Below are 14,527 nucleotides of genomic sequence, written 5' to 3'. Positions count from 1 at the left end.
CTTCCCTTAGTGGGGATGGCTGGGGGTCTTTTTCGGTGGATTTACCTCACTTTACTTTGTGGGGGATGGAGAAGGGCTCCTGTGACCAATGACCTCATCAGAGCCAACCGGGAAATTCCTGACTGACTAGTGAAGACAACATTTCTGGGGGAGGCGGAAACTGCAGTTGGGTTAGGTGTTCGGCCCCAGTTTGGTGACTTGGCTTAGCATTAGTGACGTCATCATGCCTGTGGCTTTGTTTAGTAGACAAAAGCCAAGACATATGTCTCTGCTCAGACCCTCCTTGAGAAACAGTTTTGTTTTTCGGAGGCTAAGACAAAGGTCATTGGAGTCAGGTAGATCTGGGTTGGAAGTCCAGCTCTGCCTACTATTCACTTGCCTCTGGCCTCAGTTTACTCATCAGTACAATGGGTATACCTACATTCCTGGCTTACCGTGAAAAGTAATGGGATAACGCATACACTGGAAGGTTCTTGGCCCAACGCACGGCTGCAGAAGCTGGGCTCACCCACGTGTGTGTGTTTGCGGGGTGTGGGGGGGTCACCTTTTGTTACTCATCCTGTATTGCCCTCTCGGAGCAGAGGGCCAGCCCAGTGCTTCTCAGGTGATGGCCAAGGGCACGAGAACCCCCAGAGGCTCACGCTTGGACCCGAAATAGCCCCTTACCTTGTTCTGAAAGTCAAAGCCGATCGTGTGGCCGCGCCCAGATCCCGTGGGTGGGGAGATAGACTTGGCCTCTTCAGTGAGAAAAACCTCCTGGAAGAAGTCACTTGGCAAAGGAGCCGCGCACACGGAGGGGTGAAGGGTTAATGCCTTTTGCCACACAACATAAACAGAATCTGCTGAAGCCTCTGGCGGTTCAGGGAGGGAGAAGGCATTTTTGGATTAAGATAAGCACTGTCAGGTTAACACTAAGCTGAGGCTGGGGGGTGGGTGGGGTGGGGGCTGGTGTGTCCCATGGTGGAGGGCCTGCCCTTGGGGACGGCTTTCTGCGTGGAGGTACCATAGCACCAAGGACGGAAGGGTGGCCCAGATGCAGGAACGAGCAGAAGTGTTTTCGTGGTCGGTGTCTCTGAAAAGGCAGGCTGGACTGGCCAGTTTGACCAGAGCAAGGAAAGGAAAGGAAAGGAAAAGTCATCCGTTGGGTAATATGTTTCTCACTGCCGCGCTGAAGTTCTAGAAGACAACCTTTGGCCCCACATTGGAGCTCCGGGAGGGGCTGGGGTGGGAGAGTGAGGCTTCGGCTGAGTGCAGAGCCTTTTAGGGCCCTTCCGTTTCTCTGAAGGATCAGATTGCCCACATTTTGGGTCTGCTGGGCCTTGGAACACGGCTATTTATTATTTCCGGTTGGGATCATTTCCTAATGCGTTTTGGCCTCCTGCGGCCATGGTGGGGGGGTCCCCGTTCATCGCACTCCCCTTCGGAAGGTTATGGGATAAATACCGTGTGTGAATAACTTAGGCAGCATATCTTGTGCCTTAAGTGCACTGAGGTTTTCTTAGCTCTGGCCTGAAACTGTCTGCATTAATTTACCCTTAATTGCTTTTAGAAATTCTGTTCCTGAGCCATTGCTTAATAAAACTCCAGGGTTTTTCTTTTCTTTTTCTGTTCTCGTCAGTTGGCTACAACAAGATTAGCTTCCTCATGCCAGGAGAGATCCATCTGTTGAGCTGAGAGTCTGAAGGTTGCCCCTCCCCACCCTTCCCTTCCCCCCCCCCCACCTCCATCATCCTCTCCACCCTCCCCCCACCCCCCATGTGTGGCTCTTCCCTTCCCTTCTAGAAAAAGCATGCTGCACAGAGCAGGGACCTGTGGTCAGAGTTGAGGGTTAAAGAAGATGAATCAACCCTTTTCACTTACAAAACAAAAGAAAACCTTCCAAAGATAAAGAGACACAGGTAGGGGGTGCCCATGTCATGACCTCCTGCCACACCTTGAAACTGTCATGTCTGCCACCTGGCCAAGGACAGCTGAGTCTCAGACCTTGTCCTTGGAAAAGCAACTCTTCAGGACTCGGAGAAAGAGACGTCCCAGGAAGCCTGGGAGATTCCATGGTACCTGTAGGTAATCAGCTCAAGAATCAAAAATGGCTTGGGGAATATTCCAAGAGAAATGCTTGTAGGAACCAAGCTGGCAGGGGGGCCCCAAGAGCTTTGTTGATCCTTTGGTGCTTGAAAACAGGGCTTGGGCGGGGCACTGGCCTGTCACTGACAACTGTGCCCTCTGGCCATGTGCTCTGGGTTTGTACCCTTCCTCTGTGCTTCTGTGGGAAGCCCACAAAAGGTGTGAATTCTCGCCCCAGGAAAAAAAAAAAAATTCCTACGCCCACCACATCTCGCATTCAATTTCGGAGGCTTTTCCTGGGGGGCTCTGTGGACCCCAGGATAGGACCCCGTCTCAGGCATAGAGCAGGCTGCATCTCGATTCATGAAAATCGCCCCAGTGTGACTGATCTGCGGGATGCACAGGAACTCAGATGCTGAAGTAGGCAGTTCGTCCCAGAGCCTGGCTGTGTAGGAACCGAGCTAATGAGGTGTGCAGCTCCTTCCTGGATGAAGTGCCGAGCTCAACTTGAGGAAATTAAACCACTCAGCAAAGTGTGCCTTCTCCCTGGTAATGAGCGGTCCAGTAGAGGGGCCTCGTGCATCTCCGTGGCTCAGCCCCCTGTCTTGTTTTGCAAGGTTTGCTGTTGCTAAAAATGATAGCGCTCTTTCCGTGGATTATAGGAGAGGCTTGATGAGGAGGGGAGAAAGAGAGGGGCTGTCGGCCTGGTTAATGCACTTGACCCAAACGGGTTTTCGGAATTTGAGTTCTGATTAGTAAATCAAAGGAGACAGCAGGCAGTCGAGTTCAGGGTGGTGTCTTTTTTAAGTGTTGAGGTGCCATCACTGATGTTATAATTCGGGAGACGATAAGTGATGTCTTTGATCATAAAAAGAGCAGAGAGACGAAATAGGGAAGGTAGGAGGGTTTTCACGGGTTCGTGCAGTAACCATTTATCTGCCAAGGACTGTGCTGGGCTCTGGGGAAACAAAGGGAGCCCAGCTGCCCCGAAGTGGGAGAGAAGAGAGTGAAGGGCATCAGGATGGCAACTTGCAGAGGGGGAGAACGCAACAGAGGACAGGGACCTCACATCAGGCCAGGAAGTGCCTGGGGTGGGGCTGGAGGGGGAGGGGCGTGTTAGGCCCAAGGAAAGGCGCTTTAGGCAGAGGGGAAAGAGTGTGCATTGAGAGAAGGCATTCCTGGTTGCGGGAAGTATGACTGCTTCACGGTAGCTGGGGGAACGGGGTAGGAGCTGAGGTTGGAAGGATGAGCTGGGGCTGAACTGGGTGCCAAGCAAAGGAGTTTAAACCTGACTCTGAAAGCAACGGAGAAGGCAAGGAGATAGTTACAGGGGGAGGGTGTCCTGATCCCATTTGCATTTTAGGAAGGTCATGCTGGGGGCACCTAGGTGGCTCAGCGTGGGACTCTTGATCCCCAGGTTGTAAGTTCGAGCTCCGCGTTGAGTAGAGATCACTTAAAAATATAATATTAAAAAGAAAGAACATGCTGGCAGCAGTGTGGTGGATAGAGTGAGGCTGAGCTGTAGAGGGGGCCGGCCGGAAGCAGGGCTCCAGTAAGTGGCTTTCGGTGACATCCAGGAGGGAAGCGTTGGGACGTGGAGCCAGGGCAGTGCAAATGGCGGGGGTGGGGGGAGAGGGGCGAGTGTCACAAAGAGAACCTCAAGATGGCAGAATCTTCAGGATTCGGTGACCGGCCAGACGAGGTGAATGGGTCGTGATTCAGACGTGCCTCCTGAGAAGAGAGGGCGGTCCCCCGCGATGGAGACAGGAAGGCACAGACAGAGCGGGTGTCAGGTTTGGGCGTGCTGACCTTGGGCTTGCGAGGCGTCCAGGTGGCCACGTCCGGTGGGAAGCTGTTGCTTGAGCCAAGGTCCAGGCTAGTGATGCGGGTTTGGAAATTGCAGGGCATGACAGTTGGAGCCATAGATTAGGACGAGGTCGCCTAGTTAGAGTCAGCCAAGGGCAGAGAAGGAGCCTTGAGGAATTTGGGGATTTGGAGCGGGAACAGAAAGGGCAACCCGGGAAAAGGAACAGGGGGCCGGGGCCGATCAGGTGGGAGAGAGAGCGGAGGTGTGACTCCGGGAACCTGGGTGTGCCGGCACCCAAGAGTGAGTCACATTTATATGAGGTGAGAGGCAACAACGTTAAATCCTGCAGCAATGATGGTCGGGAGGTATCTGCTGATTCCGGCCACATGGATGTCATTGGAAACTAACAAGAGCAGTTTTAGTGCAAGAGGGTAACTCGAGGCCAAAGGATGAGAGCGGAGTGAGGAACCGATGGGAGACGGAAGGAGACAAGGAGAAGAAAGACATCAATGAAAGCTGTGGGAGAGACCCACATTGTATTTAAATGGAAGAGACCTGAGCTTGTATTTAAATGGAAGAGACCTGAGCGTCTGGCTTCCTGACTCTGCTTCCTCCGGGGGAGGAGGGACAGAGGGTCCTTACATGTGCCTGGCTTCTCTCATCCGCACCTGCAGAGGAGCCACGATGCGGAGCTTGATCAGGATGGGGCCCAGGGTCTGCCCGGTTGCCAGGGGATGCTGACCGACGCTGATGCTACAGGCCCGTGACCACTTTTGGAAATTCCTGCCGATGGCCTTGATGGCCTTGATTTCCTCGGTGGATTAAGAGGCACGCTTCCCTGCAGGAGGGAGATGAGCCAGAGGGGAGAGTGGTAAAAGCAGAGAGCAGTGGGGAGGCCGGGGAAGGTTGGAGGCTTTGACCTGCCTTCCAGAGAAGCTTCAGGGCAGGTCCTCTGAGGGCCGTGAAGACTGGCAACCTCGGATTTGTCTTGTCATCAGCTGCAGGTGTGAGACGTTCTCTCTTTATCTGTCTCTATCATTATATCACATATCATTATATTTACAGATGGATGGAGAGAGAGAGAAAGAGGGGGAAGGGAGAGCTAAAGAGAGAGAGAGAAACATTTATTTAAAGGAATTTGGCATACGTGATTGTGAAGGCTGGCATATCCAAAAACCTGCAGGGCTCACCTGCAGCTCGGAGACCCAGGGAGGAACTCATGTTGCAGCGAGGATCCAAAGGCAGTCTGCTGTTCGAATTCCCTTTCCCCCGGGGGGGACCTCAGTCTTTTTTTTCTCTTCGAACCTTCCAACTGATTGGATGAGGCCCACCCACATTATGGAGAGTAATCTGCTTTAACCCAGGCCTACTGATCTACAGTCAGTCTCATCGAGAAAAAAAAGTACCTTCAGAAACCTCTAGAATAACGTGTGGCCAAAATACCATGACCTAGCCACGTTGACCCGTAAAACTGAGCATTAGAAGCAGTTAGATGTGCTTTGCGATCTGACTTCATCATCTGGCCCCGCATCCACAGTGGGCCGGGGAGAGGAGGGAGCGGTTTGTCTCCTTGCTGGGCGGAAAGTGAAGTTGCCGTTGTTGATGTGACACAGGAAGTGAGTGGAACGTTCTGAAGTTCCGTGTCAGTTGGCAGGTGTAGTGTCAACGTTCATGGCCTTTTCCGGGCTCAGGAGCATGGGAATTTTTGCAGTAGGGCTTCCAAGGAGGAGTCCCATTTCTGTTCTTGATTGCCCATAACCCGTGGCTTGGCATAGCTAAGATTGGCACACACGAGCCATGTCTTTGGTTAAGGATGTGCCTTCAGCGTTTACGGACTCACGGAATTCAGGCAGCGGCAAAGGGATGACTGTCTGACGCATTTGCCTTTTCCTCTCTGATTACCTCTATCTGGCAAGTGGGCACCACTATTTGGAAAACGAATCCCCTTGCTTAGTGGCTGGGCCACAGCAATGCATCCTTGGGGATGGGGCCCTTTTGCCTCTCAGTTGGAGATGGCGGGGTCTGCTATGGATCAAGGAGGGTGAGCCCAGGCCAAGGAAGCGTGTGGCCATCCAGGTCCCGGGAGCTGGTGTGCTCGTTCGGGAAGCGCAGGGGATGTAGTACACGGGTACGTTCCAGGCTTGCTCTCCTACGTAAAGCGCATTCAGAAACTGAAAGGTAGGGGCGCCTGGGGGCTCAGTCGGTGAAGCGTCTGACTCTTGGTTTCGGCTCAGGTCATGATCTCACGGTTTGCGGGTTCGAGCCCCGCGTCGGGCTCTGCGCTGACAGCTCCGAGCCTGCTTGGGATTGTCTCCCTCTCTCTCTGCCCCTCATCTCTCTCTTTCTGTCTCTCAGACAGAAATAAATAAACATTAAAAAAAAAAAGAAATAGAAAGGTAGACACTCCAGGACCCAGACCCTCCATTTTGACATGGATCTGAGGTCGGGCAGCCATAGAAGAGGAGGCCTCACCTCCCACCACTATCCACAGCAGTGGAAAGAGCAGATGGGAAGATGTGTCTGCCCCAAGCCTGTGGCTGCTTGGGGTCAGTCGAGGTGGTGTTTCCTGACTCAAACTACCTATTCCGTTTGATTCCCCCCACATTCCTCCCTCTGGTTTCGCTCTGGGCTGCTGGCACTGAGAGGGCATGGGCTCCACGTCCGCTGTAAAGAACCTTTATTAATTGGCCTTTCTGACCCTATGCATGTGTCTGGTGCACTTGGAAAATGAAAATGAATCAGCCTGGTAGGAATTTGCAGAGCCGGCTGTGACCCTGTGGTTCCAAGCCCTGGCTCCCCACTGCTCCGTCTGTGAACAACCTTAGCTAGATGTCTTCTGGAAGGCCCCGGAAGGGAAACAGAAGGGACCCTCGTCAACCGTTCGGCACTTAGCGTTTACCGCACTGCATTCCAAGCTGCCTGGTTCTAAGTGTTGAACGTGTTTTAGCTGCAAACCCCAGGACTCTTGGCTACTGACGGCAGGATTGGGGCCCGGGCAGTGCTCGGTCACGGGTCCCCACACCCTAGTGAGACGCCCCAGAGCCAGAGCTCAGGGTAAGCAGCCAGGAAGGCCCAGCAGATTGGCCACGAGGTGACCGACCGTGTGAGCTGAGTGACGGTAGAGATTGGGTAGGCCCTGGAAGGGGAGCCCTCACCTTAGGACCCGAGGGATTAATGCCCAAGTGGGACCAGAGACAAGGAGTAGAGCCTGAGTGCAGGCCCTGTGGGCGCCTGCCCTGAACTGGCCCCGTGTGCTATCCCGTGTTTGGAAGAGTCGAGACATCAGATGAAGAAGTTCCCTTCCAGGCACCCTTGCTGCTGTCTTCGGGCAGCTTGTGCGACTCAGGGCAAGTGACTTCACCTCTCTGGGCCCCCAGTTTCCTCCTCTGTGAAATGGGGATGATAATACCGCCTACCTCAGAAGGTTGCTGTGAGGGTTAAATGAGACAGAACAGTACATAGAAGCTTCCAGAAACTTCCGACTCACAGCCGGCACTTGTATAAATGTTGGCTAACATCATCGTTCATCCTCGTCTGTAAGGTCCTGAGATCTCCTGGCCCACGTTGCGTCTCAATTCTCTTACAACAGTGCAGTGGGGATGTTTTAGGGTCATTTTGTTGTCAGGTTGGCAAACTGGGTCACAAGTGTCACTTGGCCCCTCTGATCTATGTGCCACGCGGGGCTCACGTAAGTTGTCCTTAAAAGGAGGTCCTGGCACGGGCAGCTCCTTGGGCTTCATTTCCTGCTCGGAGGCCTGGTGGGTTCCGAAGCGGCCTGTTCTCCTCAGCTCTCTTCTCCTCACTCAGCATCAACCAAGGGAGGTCGTGGATACTTCTGGTGTTGAATGAGGTCAATGCCAATGGCTCTGCTGTGAGGGCGCCGAGAGAAGGGGAGACAGTTACCCTCGGGGAGCTACCAAGTTCAAGGGAGTATCCCAGGCATATGGAGAGATGGACAGACAGACGTAAGGATGGATAGAAGGTGTCTGACAGATCTCACGAGGTTGGTTGTTTGTCTCTGCTCTCTCTTCTCTGTGAGATCGGCTTTCCAGAGACTGTTCTCGTGGCCCTCGGAGCAGAGGGCTGGGCTTGAGTTGCTTTGTAGCCTCTCTACGGAGCCTTAAGTGTTTATTGACAATTATCCAGACTTCTTAATGGGCGCCTGGGTGGCTCAGTCGGTGAAGAATCCGACTTCGGCTCAGGTCACGATCTCACGGTTCGTGGATTCGAGCCCCGCATCGGGCTCTGGGCTGGCAGCTCGAAGCCTGGAGCCTGCTTCGGATTCTGTGTCTCCCTCTCTCTCTCTCTCTGCCCCCCCCCGCCCCCCACGCTCTGTCTCTCTGTCTCTCAAAAAGAAAAAAAAGAAAAAAGAAAAAAAGAAAGTTATCCAGACTTTAAGACAGCTTGCCTGCCAACCATCTTCTTTAAGACAAGATTGTTTATTGCTCACTGACCCGTTTCTGAAAGGAGGCCTGTGATTTCTGGGACCCAGTTCTGAGCCCGTGTTGCTAGAGGAAGCCCACGGGATGCCCCCCCGCCCCCCCGGCTGTGGATTTGGAAGTACTTGGCAGTTGCTGTGGCATAGCATCCTCTGCTCATTCCTGGGTGCCTCGCAGATCCCGAATCCGTTCTTTTATCCTCCTAAACCTTCCAGGCTACTCCTACCCGGATTTTGCAGCCGGAAGGCCGTCGGGGCGGCAGGAAACACGTCGGGTTCTGTGTGTTCCACTGTGTACAGATGGGGGTGGGAAGCCAAGCTCTGAAACCGACCTCTCCTTCCCCGAGTCGGCCTGCCCCGCCACCCCGGCCACCCCCGAGAGCACTGTGCAAGCCACCGGGGCAACTGGGCGCTCAGCACCTTCTGCCTCCTCGGCTCTGCGGGGACTCGGGGACGGAACACTTGGCTGTGGGTCATCAGGCCACAGCGGGAATTCAGTGTCAAGTCCTACAGGCAGGAGCCGTGGTCTGTTCTTTCTCTCTGCATTTCTACGGCCAGTGAGCCTCTCTCCCCGCAGCAACCACCCTTCATCTTCCGCCCTGTCTGGCCCCGGGGGTGTGATTGTAAGTAACGTGTATATGAGTCAGCACCTACTCCTCAGTGCTTAAAAAACCTCAGTGAAGGGGCGCCTGGGTGGCTTAGTCGGTTAAGCATCCGACTTTAGCTCAGGTCACGATCTCACGGTCCGTGAGTTCGAGCCCCGCGTCGGGCTCTGGGCTGACGGCTCGGAGCCTGGAGCCTGCTTCCGATTCTGTGTCTCCCTCTCTCTCTGCCCCTCCCCCGTTCATGCTCTGTCTCTCTCTGTCTCAAAAATAAAATAAACGTTAAAAAAAAAAAATTAAAAAAAAAAAACCTCAGTGAATAAATAAATACACTTAAAAAAAAAAAAAAAGACCAAGGAAAGAATGCTGATTTTTATGACAGTGACTGTATTCATCTCGTCTGCCCATTGGGAAAGCCTGAGGACATGGGGCCCAGGAGAGGTGCACTGTCAGCTGGGCAAGGATAGAGACCCGGGTGGCCAGGCTGGGGAGGAGACTCCTGGGTGGGTCCTGCAAGGAGGGTCTGGGCTGCGTGAAAACTCTGGAAGCCTGGCCCATGCGTTGGGGAGCATACAGAAGGGAACGGAGGAGCCGAAAGGGGGGGGCCGGGGGAGGCAGCCGGGCAGACTGGGTCTTTCCATTAGTTGGTACGTTGCATTGTCACGGGGCTCTCAGATGACCCTTGTGAGGTCTCAGGCAGGCACCACAGCTAGGTGTGGTGCGGATTATTTTGACAGTTTTAGAGGTGAAGACCTATGAACAGTGTACCCCGTGTGTGACGGAGAGCTTTCTCATTTTTGAAATCCCCGTACCCCCCCCTCATCCACCATGATTTACCAAATGGCCACCTTGGCCCATGAAGGGGCAGGATGAAGGCTTCGAGGCTCCCCCATTTCCCGCTTTACCCTGGGGGCGGGAGTTGCCTGCTCTAGCCGAGAGGCTTGACTCAGAACTCAGTCCTGATTGCATCATGACCCCGTTGCCTGTGGGTGGAGAAGAAGGTGCTGGGACACTGCAATCTGGTCTTTCTGCTTCTGCATTCCAAGCGCCAGAAGCTGTTAAAAACCAAGGACCAGAGACACGAGCCCTGGGGCTGAGCGCTGGGAATAGGTGGGCGCGTCCAGAATGTGTGCTCACAGGGACGGGCTGGTGAGTAAGCTGCCCAGGATGGTCGAGGGGGCTCGGAGGGACCTTCTGGGGTGCCCTCCTCCCTCGGATCCCCAGGCAGTAAATGAGATGATTCCCGCCGACTGCCCGGGAGCCTGTCAATAACCCTTCTAATCTCCCTGGCAGCCCCAGAAGTGAATTTACAGCGACATGGTAAAAATGAGGCTGCATGATCAATGGATCCCTGGACGTTTTCCTCCAGGAGACACAAATGCATCTCGTAACAAAACTTTATTTTCTTCCGAAAATTGCCTGCATGATTAATACGGCCCGACACAGCCCAAGCTGTTCCGCATAAAAAACAACCGTTTTTCTTGCTCTTTCTTCAGTGCTCTTCCCCCTCACTCCATTCCTTCAGCTCGTTTCCTTTGTTTTCTCCTCTAACACCTGTGCTATATATTGTCCAATCTCACACGAGGAGGAGGAGAATGTATTGAAATGCCTTAGCGCCCTCTCCCATGCTATTTGGTTTCTGCTTGGTATTTCCAATGCGGCTCAGCCTAAGCAGGGGACCACATTCGTGAGTGCTCCCCCGGACAGAGCGCGGTGTTCCCACGACTGAGCCACGCACGGCATGTCCTCTGGGTATCAAGCTTGCATCACCGGGAGCTCCAGGGAGGCCAGAGCTCGACACCCCTGTGTCCAGCCTGGGTGAAAAGGACTCTTCTCTTTTATTCCAGTTTTCAGGGATGGGGGAGCTGCTGGGTCTTAGGAGGGAGGACCTCAAAGGCAGGCGGTCCCATCTCCTGCCCACCCCCCTCCCCCAGGAGATTCTAGGAACGCCTGCCAGAAGAGTTGGGGTGTATCCGGCAGCACGCTCCTATGCAGGCCGAGGACCCGCTTCCTTGAATACGATTATTTACATGTGCCTTTCGTGTCTGATTCTCGAATGCAGGCTCCACCCGAGAGGGCTGCTTGGTTTGGGTTCCCCCAGAAGCAGACCCTAAGACTAAGATTTGAGTGCACCATTGATTTGGAAGGTGGAGAGAGCAAACACCACCAGGGGCGTGGGGAAGTAGGACCTGGAAGGGAAGGCATCCCCCGAAGGGTGTGGTATGCAGATGGCCGCTGTGGGTGATGGAGGGGGAACCCTCCCTCGTTTCACTAGGGGGACCCTGGGAGCCCGTATAAACCGCCGCCCTTGGAGTCAGTCTGCTCCTGGGGTGAGCGAGCTGGGGTATTCATGCCTCAACTCCTGGCCGCCTCTGGATGGGAGCAGATGGGGGTGGGGCGGCAGCAAAGTAGGCTCCAGGCATGGAAACGCAGGTGCCCGAGTAGGGAGTGGGGCAGGTGGGCACCGAAGTGGGACCGGGCGGTGTGAACGGGCACCCAGGCCGCCTGGGAGACGCGAGATACGTACCCGAGACTGCTGCTTCTGGTTCCTTTGGGGCGGCAGCTTGAGGAGAATTGGGGCTGGACCCCTTAACGATCTCCTCCTTAGGTTCCAGTCTTTGTTCTCAGCCAAGGGGGGCCCCGGAGGGAACTGGTGACTCACACCTTGGGCGCACGTGGGCCGTGTCCGTCCGCAGCGCCCATGCCTTCCGCCTTCCTCTGACTCTGCTCGGCTGGCTCTCTTCCCCCAGGTGCAAGGAGCTGAAGTACTCCAAGGAGCTGCCCCAGATCTCCATCATATTCATCTTCGTGAACGAGGCCCTGTCAGTGATCCTGCGGTCAGTCCACAGCGCGGTCAACCACACGCCGACGCACCTGCTGAAGGAAATCATCCTGGTGGACGACAACAGTGACGAAGGTATGGGGGCCGCCAAGCCGCACGAGCGTTTTGGAGGGGAACCTGGGAGCGCGCCGGGTCAGCAAGGGGGAAAATGCCACTTGTGTTGTAACACGAGTCCACCTGTCTTTGTCTCCTGTCCCTGGGGCATAGCTACAGAGAGGAAGACATCTGGGCGCACGAGCACTGGTCCATTAGACCTCGAGGCCTGCAGGGCTCTTAGGAATAAATGACTGGCAGGGCACCCTGGGTGGCTCCGTCGGTTAAGCATCCAGCTCTTGATTTCGGCTTTGGCTCGTGGAATCGAGCCCCATGTCGGGCCCCGCGCTCCCAGTACAGAGCCTGCTTGGGGTTCTCTCTGTCCCTCTCTCTCCCTGCCCCTCCCCAGCTTGCTCATGCTCTCTCTTGCTCTCTCTCAAAATAAATAAACATTAAGAAAAAAAAGAAGTTACTGGCCACATAGATGGACTCATTTTCCCTTCTTCATATTACCTAAAGTAGATGACAAGGGGCGCCCAGATTCTTCCCCACTCCCCGCCCCAGCCCTACCCACTGCCACCGTCCTTTCCCAAGAGGTAAAATAAAAAATGAAATTCTGGGGGCACCTAGGTGGCTCAGTCGGTTGAGCGTCCGGACTCCTGGTTTCGGCTCAGGTCGTGATCTTGAGGTTTCGTGAGTTCGAGCCCTGCATGGGGCTCTGCTCAGGTAGGGTGGAGTGTGCTTGGGATACATTCTCTCTCTCTCTCTCTCTCTCTCTCTCTCTCTCTCTCTCTCTCCCTCCCTCTCCCTCCCTCTCTCTCTGCCCCTTCCCCACTCGAGCTGTCTCTGTCTCTCTCTCAAAGTAAATAAATAAACTTAAAAAACAAAACAGTGTAATTCCGTCCTGGGACGGGAACCACTCATCTTGCATCCGAAGTCCTCTCTGGGCCGCCGAGCCAAAAATGACTGGAGGTAGAAACGAGCAGTGTTCACAGGTGTTTTGGAGGTCGGCTCCCTTTAGAATAGTGGCTCAGTTTAAAAAATATAAAACAGGCGGGGCGCCTGGGTGGCTCGGTCGGTTAAGTGTCCGACTTCGGCTCAGGTCATGATCTCACGGTCCGTGAGTTCGAGCCCCGCGTCGGGCTCTGTGCTGACAGCTCGGAGCCTGGAGCCTGTTTCAGATTCTGTGTCTCCCTCTCTCTGCCCCTCCCTTGTTCATGCTCTGTCTCTCTCTGTCTCAAAAATAAATAAATGTTAAAAAAAAAAATTTTTTTTTTTTAAAGTTTCAATTAAAAAAAAAAAAATATATATATATATATATAAAACAGGCAGGTATTGGGCAGCAGGAACAAAAATCTTCCGGGGTCGCTGGAGGCGGGTCGGGGGGAGGCCTGGTGTCCAAGTGGCGGCCGATGGGTCTTGCTAACCTTGCCCTTGTGTTGGCTCCTGGCCTAAGGTAATGCGCTGCGCTCGCCGCAGGGAGAAACCCCCACCAGCTGATGCCACAGGAGAAAGCCAGCCAGGGTGCGCGCTGAAGGCCAAGGAGGCTTATCTTCTGAGCCACGGGAGGACTAGGGCAGGCTAAAGCCCTGGCTCTCAGCGTGCTGGGTAGAGAAGGAGAAAGATTACCCCGCGTGTGCTCCCGGGCTAGGAGAGGGTGAACAGGAGCCAGGACGATGCCACGGGTGCCGTGTGGCACCTGGCTATCTCCGGGAGCTCAGGGCTGAGCCACGTCATTGGCCCGGGCACTGAAGTCCCCCTGCCCCTTCTGAACTGGCTGGGTGGGCCCCCGAAGGGCTCCCGTGCACCTCGGCCCAGCAGTATGCCAGTCGGGTACCGCCTTCTCCGAGGCCTCCAGAGTTGGAGGACGGAGGGGTCACTGGCTGTATTTTTCACATCTCTTTTTACCTCTGGCCATTCCGCCAGGTGTAGATTCTGCTAACACTGGCCCTGGCGGTCTTCTTGTGAGAACGTGGCGCATTCGGTTCCTTGGAGCCTCTAAGCCATCTGGCGAAGCCTGTCTCCCTGACGTGGCTCCCAGAGCCCCTCGCGGCATGCTGCGTGCCCACCGTGGACCCCTTGCATCAGCAGAGGGCATCCCTGATCCTCCTCCCTCCTGAGTCCCCCAGGTGTCCCCTGTGGGTGCCCTGCTCAGAGAATCCTTTGCTGCCGTCCTACGGCCCTAGCTGGGAGCTCCCCCAGCACCCATTACTCTGCCTACCCAGCACGTAGCACGTGATACCTCCCCGTCTTGCACAACTGGCCTCCCACGGTGCTGGATAGGACGGGGTTTCTCAGGGCCCATCTGGCATCGGCCCTCGGTGAGTCTCACCCAGCCTGGGAGTGAGTGACAAAGATGAACGAGGCTTGCAAAGGGCAAGTGGAGTGGGGCTAAGTGGCCTTGTGGCAGGAGGCGGGGCAGAGAAGAGCTCGCACACCCAGAGAAGAGAGCGGGTGCCGGACGGCATTGGGGTGAGGACCCACGGCCAGTGGGACTCCCTCCCCTGAGGAGATCTTGGTGGAGCTCAGCCAGAGAGAAATGGGGGTCCAAGCTGGTCTCAACCAGAATGGAAACTCGGGTCTCTGGTGGGCATCTTAGTTTGGGCTCCCCCAGGAGCAGACCCTGAGACAAAGATTTGAGTGTGTTAGTTGATTTGCGAGGGGGAGAGAACACCTCGAGGGGCTGGGGGGAAGTAGGACAGGAAGGGCGTGATACGCAGGTGGCCCCTGTGGCTGAGGCA

The 14,527-nt window shown here is 54.9% G+C and overlaps 1 protein-coding gene across 1 annotated transcript in view; it reads left to right on the top strand.

Annotated features, from left to right (window-relative positions):
* Positions 1 to 14,527, top strand: part of GALNT17 (polypeptide N-acetylgalactosaminyltransferase 17) — a 446,372-nt gene that overhangs the window by 195,354 nt on the left and 236,491 nt on the right. The window contains exon 3 of the mRNA XM_019421727.2: positions 11,662 to 11,828. Coding sequence (XP_019277272.1) covers positions 11,662 to 11,828 — 167 coding nt within the window. The remainder of the gene's footprint in view (positions 1 to 11,661; positions 11,829 to 14,527) is intronic.

The sequence above is a fragment of the Panthera pardus genome, unplaced genomic scaffold, assembly GCF_024362965.1.
Source record: "Panthera pardus isolate Hobbes unplaced genomic scaffold, ASM2436296v1 HiC_scaffold_4, whole genome shotgun sequence".
In the NCBI taxonomy this organism is placed as follows: Eukaryota; Metazoa; Chordata; class Mammalia; order Carnivora; family Felidae; genus Panthera; species Panthera pardus.
This window is presented reverse-complemented; position numbering and strand designations above follow the sequence as displayed.